Source organism: Megascapheus bottae, chromosome 2 (assembly GCF_031878675.1).
Source record: "Megascapheus bottae isolate mThoBot1 chromosome 2, mThoBot2.hap1, whole genome shotgun sequence".
Classification (NCBI taxonomy): Eukaryota; Metazoa; Chordata; class Mammalia; order Rodentia; family Geomyidae; genus Megascapheus; species Megascapheus bottae.
Window position 1 is genome coordinate 58,094,392 of NC_143510.1, and position 19,303 is coordinate 58,113,694.

At 43.4% G+C, this 19,303-nt stretch overlaps 1 protein-coding gene and 1 pseudogene across 3 annotated transcripts in view; one reads left to right on the top strand and one right to left on the bottom strand.

Annotated features, from left to right (window-relative positions):
• Positions 1-15,605, top strand: part of Rassf3 (Ras association domain family member 3) — a 64,706-nt gene extending 49,101 nt beyond the window's left edge. For all 3 annotated transcript variants that reach the window (XM_090327987.1, XM_090327992.1, XM_090327988.1), the window contains exons 2-5: positions 4,369-4,476; positions 8,380-8,617; positions 10,963-11,072; positions 14,697-15,605. In XM_090327987.1, coding sequence (XP_090184113.1) covers positions 4,369-4,476; positions 8,380-8,617; positions 10,963-11,072; positions 14,697-14,846 — 606 coding nt within the window. In that variant the 3' untranslated portion in view covers positions 14,847-15,605. The remainder of the gene's footprint in view (positions 1-4,368; positions 4,477-8,379; positions 8,618-10,962; positions 11,073-14,696) is intronic.
• Positions 15,606-18,416: 2,811 nt separating this feature from the next.
• Positions 18,417-18,987, bottom strand: LOC150067160 (histone H3.3A-like; annotated as a pseudogene).
• Between the last annotated feature and the right edge of the window lie 316 nt (positions 18,988-19,303).

Sequence of the window (19,303 nt, forward strand, 5' to 3'; positions counted from 1 at the left end):
GGCTTGAACTCAGGGTCTGGGTCCTGTTCCTGATATTCTTTTGCTCAACTCTAGCACTGCATCACTTGAGCCCCAGTTCCACTTAATTGGAGATAAGAGTCTCAGACTTAGCCACTTAGTCGGTGGCTCACGCCTGTAATCCTAGCTACTCAGGAGGCTGAGATCTAAGGATCAAGGTTCCAAGCCAGCCTGGCACAAAAGGACCTGAGACTCTTTTATTTCCAAATAACCTCTAGAAAACAGGAAATGGGGCTTGGCTCGAGGGTAGGGCAGTAGCCTTGAGCTAAAGAGCTCAGGGACAACATCCACGCTGAGTTCAAGCCCCATGAAAGTCTTACAGATTTTCCTTCCCCGGCTAGCTTTGAACCATGATCCTTGAATCTTAGCCTCCTGAGTAGCTAGGATTACAGACGTGAGCCACCAGCACTAGGCTTTCCAGTTAATCTTTTAATAGTGAGCCATTTAGCTTGGAAAGATCTTGTATTCAGCTCATTTGGTTGCTGCTTGCTGCTTGCTGCTTCCTGCATTTCCTTGCTTTTTAATCTCAAAGAAGGAAAGGTAATTATTACAAAGGAATGTCTTAAAACGTGGGTGATCTAGGGGAGATTTACTCTTTGCAGACTGTCTTGCCCTTTTGATGTTTCTCAAGTGCCTGAAACTGCTGCCTAAGGCCTGGGAATGAGTATGTGGTCACAGCCACCAGCAAAGACTGTGATTCAGAACCGAGCACCCAGACAAGTACAGTGGCTCCTTCCTATAATCCTAGCTGCTCAGGAAGTTGAAGATCATTGCTAGAAGCCTGCCCTGACAGAAAAGTCCTTGAGACTCCACAATTAGCGAAAAGCTATGCTGGAGGCATGGCTCAGCAAATGAGCTGAGTGAGTATAAGGCTCCTGAGTTTAATATATTATTTATCATATATCATTATATTAGGAATCCTAAGTAATCATTACTGGTGGGATAGGGGGAGGGGAAGGGAGGATCGACCAGCCTTCTCTCTGATTTTGATCACCCTTTTGTTCACTTCTCTTCATTCTTAGAACTCTCATTTATTTGAAACCCCTAAAATGTGTGTGTGTGTGTGTGTGTGTGCGCGCGCGCGTGCGCGCATGTGCATGCGTGTGTGCTTGCATGTACAAGTGTGTGCATATAATTAGCCATTGGGCGTATTTTTAATAGTGAGTCTGTGTTTTCCTTAATTCTTTACAAAGAACCATTTTGTCCCAGTGTAAACAATATCAGATCTTTGCAATCAACTCCTGATGAGTCAAGATGTACCTTAGAAGTGCTCTAAGCCTCATGGTGTGGAAAAGACTGGGAAACAGACTGAGAAAGGTTAGGATCCAGGGCCAGGTTAGTTGACAGTACAGTAGGGAACAGATCTTGGGGTCTGATGAGATGATGTGCTTTCCACAGCACCTTCCTGCCTTGCCACTTAGTCATCCTATGTCAGTGACACTCTCTCATATGCTGGGGAAAGAACCCAGGGCCTTGTATGAGTTAGGTAAGCACCTATTACTTAGCTGCTTCCCCAGCCCTTGTTTTTTTGAGTCTTCCCAGGTTGGCCTAGGACTCATGATCCTCTGGCCTTTGCCTCTTGAGTTCTGGGATTACAAGGTGTGCTATACCATGCCTATCTGTGCATTTCTTACTGTTTTTATTTTGTTTTGATGGGGTTTTTTTCTGATAGTTTATTAGAATACAGACTTTTCTGGCTTTGGACCACTGTCTTCCGATCTCAGCCTCCTAAGTAGGTAGGATTACAAATGTGAGCCACTGGTGCCTGGCTTTATTTACTGTACAGTCTCCCTCTCCCTCTCCCTCTCCCTCTCCCTCTCCCTCTCCCTCTCCCTCTCTCCTTCTTTCTGCCTTCCTTCTTTATCTCTTTATCTGTGGGACCCATATGAGTTTAATCGACCAGTTGTCTGTCTCTGAAAGATGTATACTTTTTTCTTACTGTTAATATCTGAACAATAGAGTGCAGCAAGTGTTTACATAGCATTTCTCATTGTATTAGGAATCATAAGTAATCTAGAGATGATTTCGTATGGGAGGATGGGCATGGGTTCTGTGTAAGTGCTCTGCCATTTTATGTACGGAACAGTAGCATCCAGGGATATGGGTGTGCATGGGGGATCCTGGAGCCAGTGCTTTGCAGGTACCGAGGAACAACTGTATATGCTCTAGTCTGAAGTCTTAGGATGCTTGGTACTTAAACATGAATGTAGAGGTGAAAGCTTATCTCATTTTCTTCCACTATGGCCATTCGCTGGATAGGTAAAACAGGAAGAGATGCAGCACACCATTAAAGTATGTCCCTAGAAATAGTCACTGGAGCTTTAGAAAAGTTATTTTGAGGACTGGGGGATGGATGTAGCACATGGGTACAGCACTTATGTAAAGTGTGAGGTCCTGGGTTCAATCCCAGCTTCACAAATAGGAAAAAAAAGAGTTAATGTGCTGCATAGCTTTCCTCCCATCCTTCTCTAACCAGCAACACTGAAAATAAGATTATCTCAGAGTTTTACACTGGCAAAAAGAATGTTCCCAAAGGACTGTGAAGACTGCCCTGAAGCCAGGGAATGAGCTGGTATTTCTCCAGCATTACAGATATGCTGGCCCTGGAGATTTCTCTAGGCTCATGCTGCAGTTCAAAATGCAAGATGGTTTATAGTCAGCACACCCCTCTTAGGGTCCAAAGGAACTTGAGACTTGAGTGGCTGAGGGGCCATTTTATACTCTATATGGCATTGCTGCTAGCTCTGTTTGTGGCTATTCCTGGGTGTATTTATAACACTAGCTCAGAGCCGGAGGGAGGTGGGAACAAATGCCTGCTTGGAGAGTGTCCAGCTGTGGGGCTGGTGTGTTCTGGCTGGCTGGAAGAGACAGATTTCAAAAGACCTGCTTTGGGGGATAAATCACCAGATTTTAATTGCTCTTCCTATCTTGATTTTGAAGATTTTTTTTCCCCTGAGTTGTTCCAGAAGTCTGATTATGATTAGTTTTTCTTTAGGTTTTCAAATGCTTGCCCACAGAAGAGCCTTGGAGACCTATAGGGTACATTAGTTTCATAGAAACATTATAAAAAGGCCTGATTTTAAATGGAGCTTGGTTGATACATCTGTCAATATCCTGGTCTCCTTGACAGTAACCAGGGGAGGTGAGAACAGCCAGGGAGCGGTACCTGCAGGCTGGTGAGTTTGGGGATTAAGCTGCAGGCAAGCACAGGTTAAGCTGCAGGCAAGCCCTGTCCCCTCCACTGAACAGTTAGGGGTTTGTTGCCATTGTCGTTGTTGTTTTTCCTGACAGGTTAATTTGCTTACTCAAACTTTATCTCCTCTGGAAACTGGAGTATCAATGCCCACTTTGTTGGATGAGTTAAATGTGACACAGGTTAGCTGCCTGGCATTCTTTGTCAGGGTCACAGAACACAGGCTTAGACCCAGGTGATCCCATGTAACCATGTAAGCTACTGTGTAATGTCATGCAGTGGGCAAGCTTTTTAAGAGAAGAAATTACTCTTGAATTTTTCACACACCTTTATAGGGTATATGGAGGCAGAATGAGTGAGACTGGAATGGGAGAGGAAAGTAGCAGTAGGTGAGTGGAAGCATTCTGGTGAGTGTATCTTGGCATGCAGATTTGCTTGGGAGATTGTAATACCTTCTGATGGTGTGTGTAGTTTGACAGGTCAGGTGATATATGTTGGCTAATAGATACTATGTATGTATGTATGTATGTATGTATGCATGCATGCATGCATGCATGCATGCTGACCCTAGGGCTTCTTTAGCTAACACTCAACCACTTGAGCCACAGCTCTTCTGTCTGGCCTTTTCTGAGTAGTTTATGGGAGGTAAGAGACTTTTCCTGCCTGGGCTGGCTTGAGTCACAGTCTTCAGATCTAGCCTCCTGAGTAGCTGGGATTACAGGCAGCAGCCACCAATGCTTGACTTCGAATATTTGAAAATACTGTGTGTTTTGGTATTAATGGGACATTGATAGAATGTGCTGAAACAAAAGGTTTGGGTATGCATTTTAAAATAAAAATGTCAAATCTAGCAGAGACTCTTAGGAAGGATATTTTTGCAGAAGGAAAGTTTAGGATAGAGACCTTTGTAAAATAATATGTAATGAAGTATTACTTTTAGCTGAGTGGGGTTTGGTGTATCTCTTTGGAAGACTAGTCTGGGGGTGGCCACCACAATTGGGGGTGGGTCTAGAAAAGGGTAGAAGGCATATATGAGTGTGTGGTTCAAGTTAAAGGGCACCCAGTTGCTCTTGTGTGGAAGGTATAAGAATCATGTCCTTTCTGAATGTTTTCTACAGTCAGTTGCTCATGTGTGGCATGTCTTGGTTTGCTTCTAGGATGTGGAGAAAGAGAAGGAAACTCACAATTATCTCAGTAAAGAGGAAATCAAAGAGAAGGTTCACAAGTACAACTTAGCTGTCACAGACAAGTTGAAGATGACCTTGGTAAGTACCCCTAATGCCATTTAAAACTGACACCCATCAAATGAAAAATATAGGGCTGGGAATGTGGCTTAGTGGTAGAGTGCTTGCCTAGCATGTATGAAGCCCTGGGTACCACATTAAACAGAAAAACCTAGAAGTGGTGCTATGGCTCAAGTGGTGGAATGCTAGCTTTGAGCAAAAAAGCTCAGGGACAGTGTCCAAGCCCTGAGTTCAAGCCCCAGGACTGCCCCCCCCCAAAAAAAGATAAAGATAAGTTAATAGCAAAGCTTGTGTATTTAAAAATATCTGAATCACATTTGCAGAAGAAGTTCATTCAATGATCAAGATATTCAGAACAGGAAAATACATTATTTCAGTACCTTTCAAGTTAAGTCCTATTTTAAAGTACCTTTGTGAGAAATCAGCAAAGATTAATTGTAAAAAGTAGCATGGGCCAGTCATGGTGACACATACCTGTAATTCCTGCTGCAAAAGAGATGGAAAAATGGGAGAATCTTGGATCCAGACCATTTGGGAGAAAAAATGTTATGAGAGACTCCACCTTAAAATATATGCTGGGCATGATGGTGCATACCTGTAATCTCAGGATGGTATAGCAGAAGTATACATAAGAAAATCAAAGTCCAAGGCTTGTACCAGGCACTACTGAGATCCTACCTAAAAATTAGCTAAAGAAAAAAGGGTTGTGATGTGCGATTCTAGTGGTAGAACACCTTGTTAGGAAGCCTAAGTTCAGATACCCATACTATAAAAGGAGAGAAAAAGTGAAGCATTTTTAATAATATTACACATTAAAAGATTTATGACTCCTCCCCTATAAAGGATTTGTATTATTGTGTAATAGGTAGATGATAACTGAAATTCTAAAACCTTAAATGATTTTATGTGAAATATATATGAGAGTGTTAAGAAAGATTTTCTGCCCATGGATCAGAATCTCCATTGGGTTGTTGGTGTGAGATTAAAGAGTACAGTGTTCAGCTTCCTGCTGGGTAGTGGTACAGGTGGTTACATGGTCTCATACTGTTGGCCAGCACAGGGGTGTGGGAGGGAGGAGGCAAAAATAAAACGAGAACTCACAGCAAAGCTTATATATAGTTCCTCAGGAAGTGAGGAGCATCTATGCCTACTCATGAATCACCACATAAAAGACATGACCCATAGCTTCCATTCCCTTCCTGCCATTCCTTACTGACATTTTCCAGGGCTGTGGGACTTTTTAAACTTATTGAGATAATATTGTCTGTGAATTGATAGAATTTAGTGATATAAGGGTGACCAGTTTAAAACAGCCTCATGGGACTGGGAGTTTGGCCTAATGATAGAGTGCTTGCCTAGCTTGCATGAATACCTTGGTTCGATTCCTTGGTACCACATACATAAAAAAAGCCAGAAGTGGTGCTGTAGCTCAAGTGGTAGAGCTGTAGCCTTGAGGAAACCCCAGGGACAATGCTCAGGCCCTGAGTTGAGGCCCCAGATTAGCAAAAGACAAAACACAACAACAACAAAAGCCTCATATTTGGTAAGTCTTGGGAAAGAGCTTATAAATATAAAACCTTATGATTAAGGAGCCGTCTTTCCAGTGGCACTTTGCCCAAGGCAGAGTGGCAGATAATCACAAGAGTGTTTTTCATTATTCCCCATGAGGTTTTTCCCTCCCTCCTTCCTTCCTTCTCTCTTTCTTTCTTGGAATGAACTTAGAACCTTGCAATTTCTAAGTAGGCACTCTACCACTTGAGCCATGCTTCCATCCAATTCCCTTTTTGCATTGGTTGTTTTCAACATGGGGTCTTAATTTATGCTGGGCTTTGATCCTCTTGTTTTGTGTTTCCTTGGGGATGACTACCCAGTCATCAACTGAGATATGGAGTCCCTTGAACTTCTTTTTGCCAGAGTGGGCCTCCAGATCTCTGCACTCTTCTACAGGTTTGAGCCTGTGCACCCAGCCTCTTTAAAAGTACATTTTTTAATCAAAGGAGAAAAATATGTTTTATGCTATACTTCTTTTGCAAAAATGGACAAGGGAATAAAAATGTAAATTGATCTTGTGGAAAGCAAGATTTTAGGTGTTCTGACTGTGGTATTTATACATAATACCTATGATTGGCTTTAATAAAATATGACAACAGGGTGCAGCACTCTCTAATCCAGGCTGCTTAGAAGTTGAAGGTCAAGAGGATTATAGTTCCAGGCTAGCCCAGGCAAAAAGGTCACGAGACCTCATCTTGGCAGAAAAAGCTGTGATGTGAACCTGCTATCCTAACTACTATAGGAGGCACATGTGGAAGAATAAGATAATGTCTTAATAAAATAGCCATAGTCAGAGGCTGGCCATGAGGCTAAACTGAGTTTAAACCCCAGTACTGCTAAAACAACCCCAAAACATCCATAACAATAATTACTTTTTCTAAATAAAGGAACTAGACTGTGATTTTCCTTCTCCTCTTCCTCCCTTCCGTCCTCCCTCTGTCCCTCCCTCCCTTCCCGCTCCTTTCCCCTTCCCTCCCACCTTCCCTTCCTCACTTCCTTCCTTCATGGGGCTTGAACTCTGGGCCTGGGTTCTGTCCCTGAGCTTTTCAGCTCAAGATTAACTCTGTGCCACTTGAACTACAGTGCCCCTTCCAGTTTTCTGGTAGTAATTGGAGATAAGAATCTCACAGCCTTTCATGCCTGGGCTTTGAACCACAATCCTCAGATCTCAGCCTCCTGAGTAGTTAGGATTACAGGTGCTAGCCACTGGCTCCCATCCTGTGATACTGCTTCTACAGTGAAGAAGTAGTAGCTACTTTTATAACATGGAGAATAGGTTGGATTTTGTTTTTTAATACTGCAGAAGCTGGGCACTAGTGGCTCGTACTTGTAATCCTGTTTACTTGGGGTCTGAGATCTGAGAATTGCAGTTGGTAGCCAGCCTAGGCAGAAAATCGTTGACACTCTTATCTCTAGTTAACCTGCAAGAGGAAGAAAAAAGAAAAACCTGAAAGTGAAGGGGTGGCTCAAGTGGTAGAGTGCCAGTCTTCAATGAAAAAGTTAAGGGAGATCTGGAGGGCCTGAGTTCAAACTCCAGTACCAGCACAGGGGAAAAAAAAAATCCTACTGCTTGAGGCACCTGAAATGTTTCGTCTGACAAATATGCTGTATTTAATAAAGTTTAAGCAGAACCAGTCATCTAGAGCATGTCCTTATGGTTACTAGGAATCAAACCAGCTTGCTTACTTTTTATTGGGAGGGGTCAGTTGTGAGACTAGGCCTAGGCATTGTCCCTGAGTTCTTCAGCTCAAGGCTACCACCTTACCCCTTGAGCTACAGCGCCACTTCCGGTTTTCTGGTGATTAATTGGAGATACGAATCTCATGGATTTTTAGTGCCAGGGCTGACTTTGAACCATGATCCTCAGATCTCAGCCTCCTGAGTAGCTAGGATTACAGGCTCGAGCCACCATGCCCAACTAAACCTGCTTACTTTCTTACTGTTAACTCATTGTTGACTTTGTTATTTGAGAACCCTGATCGTGACTTTCTGTTTTTGCTTGATTATTCCTCATGGGTCAGAAGGTTGTTGTCTTTGAGCATTGAGCCTGGACCTGTCCCCCTGTTCAGATGATGATGGTTTTCTAGGGTCTGCTGCAGTGGACTGCAATCCAGTAAGGCTCTGACCTTTCACTTGAAGCTTCCTTCAGAGGCTAAGTCTTGCTTGCCACATCTGTGCTACAGACCTGGCCTGAGGGAATATTTCCATATGTTAACCTCTTCTGAGGTCCTTCCCTTGGGGTAAAGTTCTGCTACAAAGATCTAGGAGAAAAGAGTAAGAGGAAGTATAGGTCCACTTCCTGTGGGTTTGGTAGTTTGTTCACTTCTCTATATACAGGCTACCAGCTAAATGTGGCTTTTCTTCCCTCTTCAGAATTCAAATGGGATTTACACTGGCTTCATTAAAGTGCAGATGGAACTCTGCAAACCGTCACAGACTTCTCCCAGCCCTGGGAAACTCGCTCCCAGCAGCAATGGCTGCATGAACACGCTTCATATTAGCAGCACAAACACCGTGGGAGAAGTGATTGAGGCCTTGCTCAAAAAGTTTCTCGTGACCGAGAGCCCAGCCAAGTTTGCACTTTATAAGCGTTGTCACAGGGAAGATCAAGGTATGCTGGGTGCTTAAAGTGACATGTGCTCTGCATCTTTCTGTTTCTCGTCCTCACGCACAGAATGACTGAGGCATGTATGTGTCAGATGGCATCAGAGTCTTGGGGCAGATTCTAGAAGTGGTGGTAATCATTTGCTGCTGTCTGGCTGTTCACATGTTTTGAGATGGGCCTGGTATTGATGCTAATGCCCTTGAGGAGCAGAAGGATATTTGCATGCTTGAAGGTCTCAGTAGCACAGCTCATGTTTGCTGTTCACTGCACACACACAGTCACCTGATGGACCTGCATCCTCTGACACTCTGAGAATGGAGCTGGTGCTTGCATGTCTGAACTGCATGCCCACCTTTGGTTAATAAAAAGAGTACTCAGTTACTGGATGAAATGGAATAAATGTTCTGGTTCCAACAGTTGAGCAGAAATTGATGCCTGTTGTAGACAAGAATCACTTAGTGATTCTCTATGCTAATTTAGAAATGGTACCTGTGTGCAGTAGACCTCTGGTTTTGCTGTGTTAACTAAGCTGGGCCACAGTAGTTATGTGTGTCAGTTTCCCAGGATGCAGTGGATCTGGCTGTGGAGTGTGTGTGCGCATTTGCTGAGCACAGGCAGCATGAGGGAGGTCCTGTGTCAGTGTTCATGACCTCAGAGACCACAGTCAGAGTGGCCTGGGGTGAAGGCTTGTGTCACAGGAAATTGTTACCTACAGTACAGCTGGGTCTGGAAGTACTAGAGTAATACAGGGAAGCTCAGGTGGCATTTTCATCTTGCCAGTGCCTCATCTTGCCAGTGCCTTTTCCAGTCACCTGGACTTGATCCATGTGATCTGAAAGTGATACCATCCTGATGAAACATTCCCCTCATGACTGGCAAATCACTCAGTACTACAGGCAGTACCAGCTGTGTGTGTGTGTGTGTGTGTGTGTGTGTGTGTGTGTGTGTGTCTGTCTGTCTGTCTGTCTGTCTGTGTCTGTGTCTGTGTCTGTGTGTTTGTGTGTCATGAGACACAGAGCAGTGCTTGAAGCCACCAGAGTTTGTATTCTGATTACTTTGTTACTACCAATGTTTATTTAATCTGTAGTCAGTTTTGCTTCTACAGCTTTGAAATCCCGTTCTTTCGATGATACAGGGCCATTGTTTTTTAAAAAGATGAAGATCCTTTTTTTATTAATACTGATCTTGGGTTCCCACATATAAGCCATAGTTCGACTCCTGGCTTTCTTTCTTATCTGTGGCATTTAATTGGAGATAAAGAGTCTGGTGGACTTTCCTACCCAGGCTAGTTTCCAACCATAATCCTCAACTCTCATCCTCCTGAGTGGCCAGGATTATAGATGTGAACCATTGGTATCTGACTTTGAAATCCTTTTTAAAAGTTCTTGCTGGGGCCGGGAGTTTGGCCTAGTGGTTAAAGTGCTTGCCTAGCACGCATGAAGACCCGGGTTCGATTCCTTGGTACCACATACATAGAAAAAAGCCAGAAGTGGTGCTGAGGCTCAAGGGGCAGAGCTCTAGCCTTGAGAAAGTCCAAGGACTGTGCTCAGACCCTGAGCTCAAGCCCAGGACTGGCAAAAAAAAAAAAAAAAAAAAGTTCTTGCTTTGCTTTCTAAAAGGAACAGAATTATGTGCTGTGGGTTGTTATTCAAGTGGTTGAGGGTGTATTTAGCAATGCAGGGCCCTAAATTCAAGCCTCTGTATTGCATAAATGAATGAAACAGAGAGTGAGGTGGTGCGGGGGGGGGGAGGAGGGAGAATTGTAAGCATCTATGAGAACCTATAACTATTTAAATTTACTCTTGGAAATCAGTTTTTTTTCTTTTAAAATTTTTATTGTTACTACAGAGATGATATACAGAGGGGTAACAGTTACACAAGTCAGGTAATAAGTACATTCTTTTTGGACAATGTCACTCCCTCCCCCTTGCTCTCTCCCTGTTTTTCCCTCCCATCCTCACTCACAAGTTGTATAGTTCATTTTCAACATAGTGTCTAGTAAATACCACTTCTGCATTTGTTCACCGTTTGTCACTCCATTTCTGTACATCCCGTCCAAAGAAATACATACAGGGACAAGCAGAACAAAAAGAAAAGAAAACAAAAACAGCAGCAAAGAAAGAAAGGATATTGTTTTCATTTCCTGGGGGGAAATCAGTTCTTTTCTAAGCAAGACCCAGGGGCTATTGGGCAGGTTGGATGGAATGGAGCAGCCCTTGTCACCCTGGGGTGTTGGCACAGGGGTGAGGATGGTGACATCAAAGCTGGGGACCCATGGGCTGTTGCCATACCTGGAAGAAGGGTCTGAAATGCTGCTGTTCTCTGTAATATGTGTTTGTTTCCTTACCCAGTCTATGCCTGCAAACTCTCAGACCGGGAGCACCCTCTCTACCTGCGTTTGGTAGCAGGGCCCAGAACAGACACACTTAGTTTTGTTCTTCGAGAACATGAAATTGGAGAGGTAAGCAATTGTTCATCATGGCTTTCAACCATATGGAACAGCTGTCTCTAATCTAGGGATGAGCAGGGAGGAGGGGCAGGGAGGGGGAGAAGAAAGGGAGGGTTAGATCTGAGTTGTCAGAAAGGAGTCTAAGGCTAGGCTGCAGTAAAAATTGGAGTACTCTGTGCTTTCCAGAAATAGAAGGAAATAAAATTTTTACTTTAGAATTTTTTTTTAAACCAGATAGTCATTTTCACCCCCTTCTTACCTCCAAATTACTCTCATCCAGCTGAACTTTGAAAATTGACACTCTCCATATGTCTGTAGCTAAGAACAGTCTCCAGGCTAATTTCCTTCTAAAAGGAAATAAAAGGAAACCTGATCTCTTTACTATGAAAGACAGAGAACTTTCTGGTACTTTTTTTTTTCTGCCGTTGCCCAAATGTTGAGAAAGTTATATTTACAGACGCATCAATTCTGCCTTCTCTCAGGGAGGAAGCTATGTAGACCAGCTCATTTGCAGGTAGAAGCACATGGACTGTCTTCTAGATCTAGTGTCACCTTGAAAGGACACTTGAGCAGATCTTCAAGTTCTGCATCTGTCTTGGAAATGTTGGTTTAGGGCATTTTCTCCTACAGTGAGCTTGAATGTTTTCGATAAAAGTTAGGGGACCAGGACTATGCTTTGAACTGCTCATAGAAGTAGAGCCCAGCCTTGGATGAGCCTTCTCCTCTCATGTGAAGTGGAACTGAATACTTTAAAAGGCAATTTTGAGCCACAAATTAGAGTCTATCTAGACAATGTAAATAGTGTGCTTACATGTAAGTGCAAGTTAGAATTGATTCAAGGCATTTTTGGAAGATAGTAATTTTAGTTTTGAATTTTTATTCTGGTGTTTTGATGCTTTAAAGAAATTCAAGCTCTCATTTTGGGACAAAGCTAGGTACCTAGCAAGATATACTAGCATGGCAGCTTCAACTTTATTGTATGTCTGTCTGTCTGTCTGTCTGCCTATCATCTATCTATCTATCTATTTCATGTGAGGCTTGAACTCAGGGCCTGGGTCCTGTCTCTGAACTTCTTTTGTTCAGAGTTAGCTCTTGAGTTACAGCTCCACTTCTTGGTTGTTTTTGTTTATTTGTTTGTTTTGGAGGGGGGTAGGGAGGTGGATGGTAGATTATTGGAAATAAAAGTCTTAGAACCAAGATCATCAGATCATAGGCATGAGTCACCAGCACTCAGCTAACATTCTAAAAGTCTAACGGCTTTTTAGATTTCATGTAGTTGAGTAATTCTAGAGCAAAATTACAGGGAAATGGGCTGGGAGTTTCGCCTAGTGGTAGAGTGCTTGCCTAGCATGCACGAAGACTCAGGTTTCATTCCTCAGTACCACATACATACAAAAAAAGCCGGAAGTGGTGCTGAGGCTCAAGTGGTAGAGCTCTAGCCTTGAGAAAGTCCACGGACAGTGCTCAGGCCCTGAGCTCAAGCCCAGGACTGGCAAAAAAAAAAAAAAAAATTACAGGGAAATTATAATTTCAATTTGGCATCATGTTTTATTGTTCCTGTCGGCCGTATTAGATTGCATGGTGTTAAGTTTCTCTCTCTCCCCTGCCCTCTTTCTCTTGCCAGTCCTGGGGCTTGAACTCAGGGCCTGAGTGCTGTCCTTGGGCTTTCTCAAGGCCAGTGCTCTGCCACTTGAGCCACAGCACCATTTCTGGCTTTTTCTATGTATGTGGTACTGAGGAATCGAATCCGGGTCTTCACATATGCTAGGCAAGCACTCTACCATTAGGCCAAACTCCCGGCCCTGCATGGTGTTCTTGAATACTTAAAATTTATGGAAACTGAACAGAGACAACAAATTTCCCACAGTACGTAGGAGAGGGAAGGAGAATATTTTTATTTGGAAGATCTTATCATATGTGGATAGTAACTTTTTAAAATCAGACTTTTGAAGGAAATTCTGTGTTACTACTCACTGTTTCTCGTTTTCTTTTTTCCTTTTGAAGCACTTTTTATATCTTTTTTTTTTTTTTTTTTGCCAGTCCTGGCCTGAGCACTGTCCTTGGACTTTCTCAAGGCTTAGCACTCTACCACTTGAGCCTCAGCACCACTTCCAGCTTTTTTCAGTGTATGTGGTACCAAGGAATCGAACCTGCGTCTTCATGCATGCTAGGCAAGCACTCTATCACTAGGCCAGACTCCCGGCCCCTTTATATATCTTTTTTAAAAACAGATTAATTTTATTGTGAAGGTAATGTCCAGAGAGGTTATAGTTCCATACATAAGGTAATGAGTATATTTCTTGTCGAACATTTCTACCTTTATTTCTCTCTCACAATCCCAGCTTCCCCCCTCCCCATTTTCTTTGATTTCAGTTTCCACTCACCTCCAGGACACTTTCCAGCAAGGGCTCACTTGGTGGCCATCTTCATCCTCTTTTATGCTTTTATATTGGAATTGTCTGGAGTCTTGGCCTTGGCAGTGATTTCTCAGCCAGGTCACCACTAGGTCCTTTTTGGAGAGGGGAAGACATATTTGAAAAACAACATCCCAGATGATGCTAAATATTTTCCTTGGCATTATCTGTTTTAGTTCATACATAGTGTCTGCTAAGTTAGGGAAACAGAAACCAGCACTTTAAGGGCAGCCTATAGCCCCAAGTAGTAAGTACATAGCTGACATAGCTGTAATGTAGGTAAGGCGAGCAGAAGGTAGATAGTAAATGTTTAATTATAGTCATTTAAAAATCTTGGTCCTGGCTGAGTGTGATGGTACATGCCGGGATTCTCAGCACTTTGAAGGCTGAGGCAGCAAGATTTTGAGTTGTACTCTGTCTCTACAAAAAAAAAAAAACAACCAAAAAAAAAAAAAAAAACCTAGGTACTCATGGCACACACCTATAATCCTAGTGACTTTGGGGGCAGAGTTGGAAGGATCATAGTTTCAGGCCAGACCAGAAGAAAAGTCCCGAGACTGGTTCTCAGTGGAAGAAGCGGGGTTGGTGGCAGGTGTCTATTGTCCCAGCAGTGATGTGAAGCCTGAGATAGACAAGGACAGCCTGAGGTCCAGGCACACCTGGAAGCAGGAGGATGGCAGAACTGTTCCGGAAGCGATGTACTGATTGTGGTTGGAGGAGAGAAGGAAGGCAGTGTGGGTGATGACTCTATGTTAAGATGCAGGGATTCAAGTAGAGTTCAGCATTCGGAGGTGAGATTTCTTGAGGAAAAAGAGACCAGTCCAGGGGAGGTGGACTCTCAGCCTTACTGAAAGCCACTTTAGAGAACAGAGATGAGGAAGGGAGTAAAGGGCTCTAGGACTTAGCTGAGGAGGGTAGAGGGTAAGGAGTCAATGCTTCTGATGACGTGGCTAAGGTGACATCATGTTAGGAAAGGTGGGGCTGAGGGCAGTCATACCTCCATGCGATTATTCTCAGCATTCCTGCTGGGTGTGGTGACTGCTGAGCATGGTGCTGTAATTCCTGTGATCCCAGTGCTCCCAAGGCTAAGGTATGAGGATCTCAAGTTCAAAGCCAGCCTGGGCTGCATAGCCAGATTGTCTCTCATAGCAGGGTGAGGGAAAGTCAGCATTCCTGTCCGGAGTGTAAAGACACCTGGCATTTCTCTCGAATTCTATTACAGTGGGAAGCCTTCAGCCTTCCAGAACTGCAGAATTTCTTGCGCATCTTGGACAAGGAAGAGGATGAGCAGCTGCAGAACCTGAAGAAACGCTACACAGCATACAGACTCAAGCTGGAGGAAGCCCTCAGCGAGGTGTGGAAGCCTGGTTAACATCCCAGGCCTCCGCCAGGAAGGAAGTCTCTACCCAGGACACATGTACAAAAAGAGCAGCAAGTGCCTCTCTCCTCAGAGAGCTGGGTCTTTGCCCGTGATGCTCGAGTTTTCCCCTTTTCTCTCTCGATGTAGTTTCCAGAGCCTGGTCACATAGCGCCTGTATCTTCTGCATCCCTTGAGGGGGACTGTAGGCCTGCTTGGTTACAACATGGCAGTGTGGACCTGTAGTCACTGGAAGCATTCTAGAGTGAGGGAAGCATGAACTCTGGGTTGAGTTTTCCTTATTTTCCTATAGCTATTTTTCATTCTGTGATGGTGATGTTAAGTGTTAAGTGTGCAAATGACTATTGAAAAGCTTAACGAGAAATCTCTCAGAATACTTGTCCAGTGTTGAAACTACCTGTCTGTGTTCTGTTTGCTGACTATCAGAGGAGTCTCTTTATATGAACTGAAAGGCACAGGAATGTAGGAACTCTGGGGAAGTGGGGGAGAGTTTTCTAGGAGTTTGACAAAGAGAGTAAAGAGCAAGTCTGGAAGAAAGCCTGAGGAAGTGAGGACGAATGGAGGTGGTGTGGTAAAAGTTGGTGGTAGAGGAAGAAGGTGTATTTGCTTGTCAATGAGTTAAAAGAAAAAATTCAGAATTGAGATGTTAAACCCATTTTAGGATTGCTTGATTTTCTGGTAGGTGAAATATGGAGTCCGAGCCAAAGAGATAGGAGCTAAACCCAAAGGAGAGAAGGACCCATGGACTCTGCAGTGGACTGGAGAGTAAGGTAGGGATCTGAGACCTTGAGGGGAGGTGAGCCTGACATGGGCTTATGTAGCTCCATCTGATCTTCCACGCATCAGATCCTCGGCTCTGCCCTCGTGTAGGGAGCCATCTTATGGATGTAGTGTCTATAGGTGGGGCTTGACCATTGGATGACTCCTGTTAAGTTATGTAGCTCTCCCCGCTTCCCCCAGATTGCCTTCAAAGTTGAAAGGGAGTTTGGGTAAGGGCAGCTCTTTTCCCTCTTGATTGTTAGCTAGGAGATTTACTGAATCCAGCAAACTTTTGTGACAATCATTCTCTTCCGTTTTATTCCAGCCTTCCTTTTCCTGGTCTTCCTCCCCCCCCCCCCCCCGCCTTTTTTTTACCCCCTTCCCTTCTCTCCCTGTCGCTTCCTTCTGTTTCCTCTCCTTTTCTGTTAAATGTGGAATCTGTTCTCATATGTCGATTCAAGGCCCAGTACTCCCACATCCTCAGTGTCAAGAGATTTGACTGAGTAGGAAGCCCCAAGGGAGGACAAGCAGCCACCTCAGGCATTCATTATGGACATGATTTTAATGCAACTGCATATTCTTCTAGCCAAAGAAATGCATGTGCAATGGAAGCAAACCTTCCTTAAGACAGGCGCAGTCACTTCCTTTTCTGCAGCTACTCACAAATCTGAGGACACAGGGAAAGATGTGCTGTGGTTCCAGAGGCCTTACAGGCAGTCTACTTTTAGTCTAGATTGTTGTTGTTATTGTTTGTTGTTGTTCTTTATAAATTCCCAAGGAATTGTTAACACATTGGTGACACCTAATGGATTCCTTTTGAAATTCCAAGGTGCTTCAGTTCTTTGCCTCTTAAGTGAACTGTGCCTTTTATTGCATTACCTGTTTCTTCTTGGTGGCTCAGTAGACTCATCAGAGAATACCCGTCCTGTTGGAGACAGTCTGGTGTTGGTGATGCTGGGCCCCAAAAGCTACCGAGACAATCAGATCTTCCCAAGCTTTTCAGGAAAGTTGGGGGGGGGGGGGGTAGAACTAGCTATAAAATATGTATGGCACATCTTGTTTAATTTTGCATGTGACTTCTTTCTAGTGCATTGATGAGGTTTTAGTGACTGTCACCCAACACTTTGCCTTTATTATCAGGGACTGCCTTCATGATTTTGTACTGGTTTTACTATTCAGCTGATGGCTTGGGTTCGAGTATACCATTGTCAGCCACCTGCTCTTTTAATTACTCATCCCGTAAACTTAAGAGTTCGGGAAGCATTCATTTCTCAGATGAAGACACTGTTAGAGCCTAAAGTAGCAGCTGATGGGTATCTGTGAACTTTTTTTTTTTTTTTACTTGAAGTATAGTTGAAAATGGGCATCTTCATCTGTAATTACCCAGAACCTCTCGCACTGTCACATGCTATACCAGTTGCAATTGGAAGATGTTTCTGTACTCAGATTTGGTCACTTCATGGTGTTTTGAAGACTCATGGTTCTCTCCCAATCACTGGTCCCTGCAGTGGCGATTTTAATATGTAAAAGAAGAAACAAGGGCCTGAAGGCCAAGGTTTAAAGCATCATTGTACTAATCCTAATGCCAAATGCAACCGAGCTTTGCTGTAATACCGTTCTCTCTTCACAGCATGATGTCTTGGGGCGGTGTACATGAAGGGGTTCTTGCAGGAGAGCATTTTAAGTCACACAAGTAAAAAGTTATAATATTTATAATTTTGATGAGTTTAAGTTTTATTTTTATAGGGAAGATTTTTTTCTCCCCTAAAGTTGATTTTGGAATGGCAAAGTTGTTTCCATTATTAAAAATTGAAGTTGTTAGCTGATGTTTGTGTGATTTTATTTGTGGATATCATCCTAGATTTTTAAAAAGGTCATAGAGTTTAATCAACTTTTCCCAGAAACATAGAAATGGTACCAGAAGGCAGCAAATTTTGCACGGTAATTTTGGAGAGGGTATGGTGACATCTCCCATGTGTCTTTCATTTCTTTTAAAAAAAAATTGAATAAATTTGGGGCTGGGAGTGTGGTCTAATGCACAAAGACCCAGGTTTGATTCCTTAGTACCATATAAACAGACAAAGCTAGAAGTGGTGCAGTGGCTCAAGTGATAGAGTGCTAGCCTTGAGAAAGTCCCAGGACTGGCAAAAAAAAAAAAAAAAAATATATATATATATATATTGAATAGTTTAATTTTACAAAGAACTTTATTATAATAGCTATATAATGTATTTAATGTATTTTTATTAAATTCACTTTGCCTATGTAATTCTTTTTTTTGTGGATGTAAAACATTTAATTTAAAAATGTTGACACTACAATATATAAAATAGCTATTATAAATGCACGTAGTGTATGTTATAGCTGCCAGGCTTTACTTTTTTTTTTTTTAAGGAAACTGTGAGTTACACTGTAGCTAAGACTTGTATCTTCACCCTTGAAAAGGCCCACATTCTATCACAGTGATGTATGGTCAGACTTAACAGCCCCAATTGTTAAACACTTGGATCAAGTCATAACCAGTTTTATTACAAAAGGACCCTGTACACATTTATCAACTCTAGTACCTTAATAGCTACCCAACAAGTCATTAACATACAGAAACATGCATCATGAGAAGCAAGAAGTATCACCCATCCCTTCTGCATATTAGCAACTCCTCACTCCTGAGCCCAGTGCGCACCACTGAGATCTGTGAACAGTCACTTTCCCATTCATCCTGAGTGAAAGATGGAACGACTTAAGTACAAATGCAACATATTATAAACACTTTCTTACAAAAAAAAGTCACAAATTAAACCAAAGTATTTTACAGAATTTACTACAAAACGCCATAAAAACTGCCTTCACTTAAGCTCTCTCTCCCCGTATCCGGCCAGCCAACTGGATGTCTTTGGGCATGATGGTGACTCTCTTGGCATGGATGGCACACAGATTGGTATCTTCAAACAGACCCACCAGGTATGCTTCACTAGCCTCCTGAAGTGCCCCGATGGCAGCACTCTGAAACCTCAGGTCCGTTTTCAAATCCTGGGCGATCTCTCTCACCAACCTCTGGAAAGGTAGCTTCCGGATGAGAAGCTCGGTGGATTTCTGATAACGATGAATCTCTCGAAGAGCCACCTGCCAGGCCTGTAGCGATGGGGCTTCTTCACCCCTCTGGTAGAGGGCATGCTTTTCCTGGCAGCCTTGGTGGCCAGCTGCTTGCGGGGAGCCTTCCCACCAGTGGATTTACGAGCAGTCTGCTTGGTTCGGGCCATTTTCTCTCACCTAAAGCCGAAGTTTCAGGCCATTTCTCGGAGCACCGCGCCGCCACTGTTCTCCAGTGAAGAGGTGCAGTTGACGAGCTAAGGGACAACACTACCCCAACGAACGACCAAACCGCTCTGCCTGTTATTCTTTCTTATCCTCATTCTCCTCCCCTTCCTCTTTTTTGGGGGAGGGGAAAGGAGGGAGTCATGGGGCTTGAACTTGAGGCCTGAGTTCTGCCCCTGAGTTCTTTTGCTCAAGGCTGGCACTATACCACTTTGAGCCACAGCACCACTTCCAGTATCCTATGAATAATTGGAGATTAGAGTCTCATGAATTTTCCTGCCCAGGCTGGCCGCAAACCACCATCCTCAAATCTCAGCCTCCTGAGTAGCCAGGATTAAAGCAAGCATGAGCCACTGACACCCAATTCCCCTTCCTTT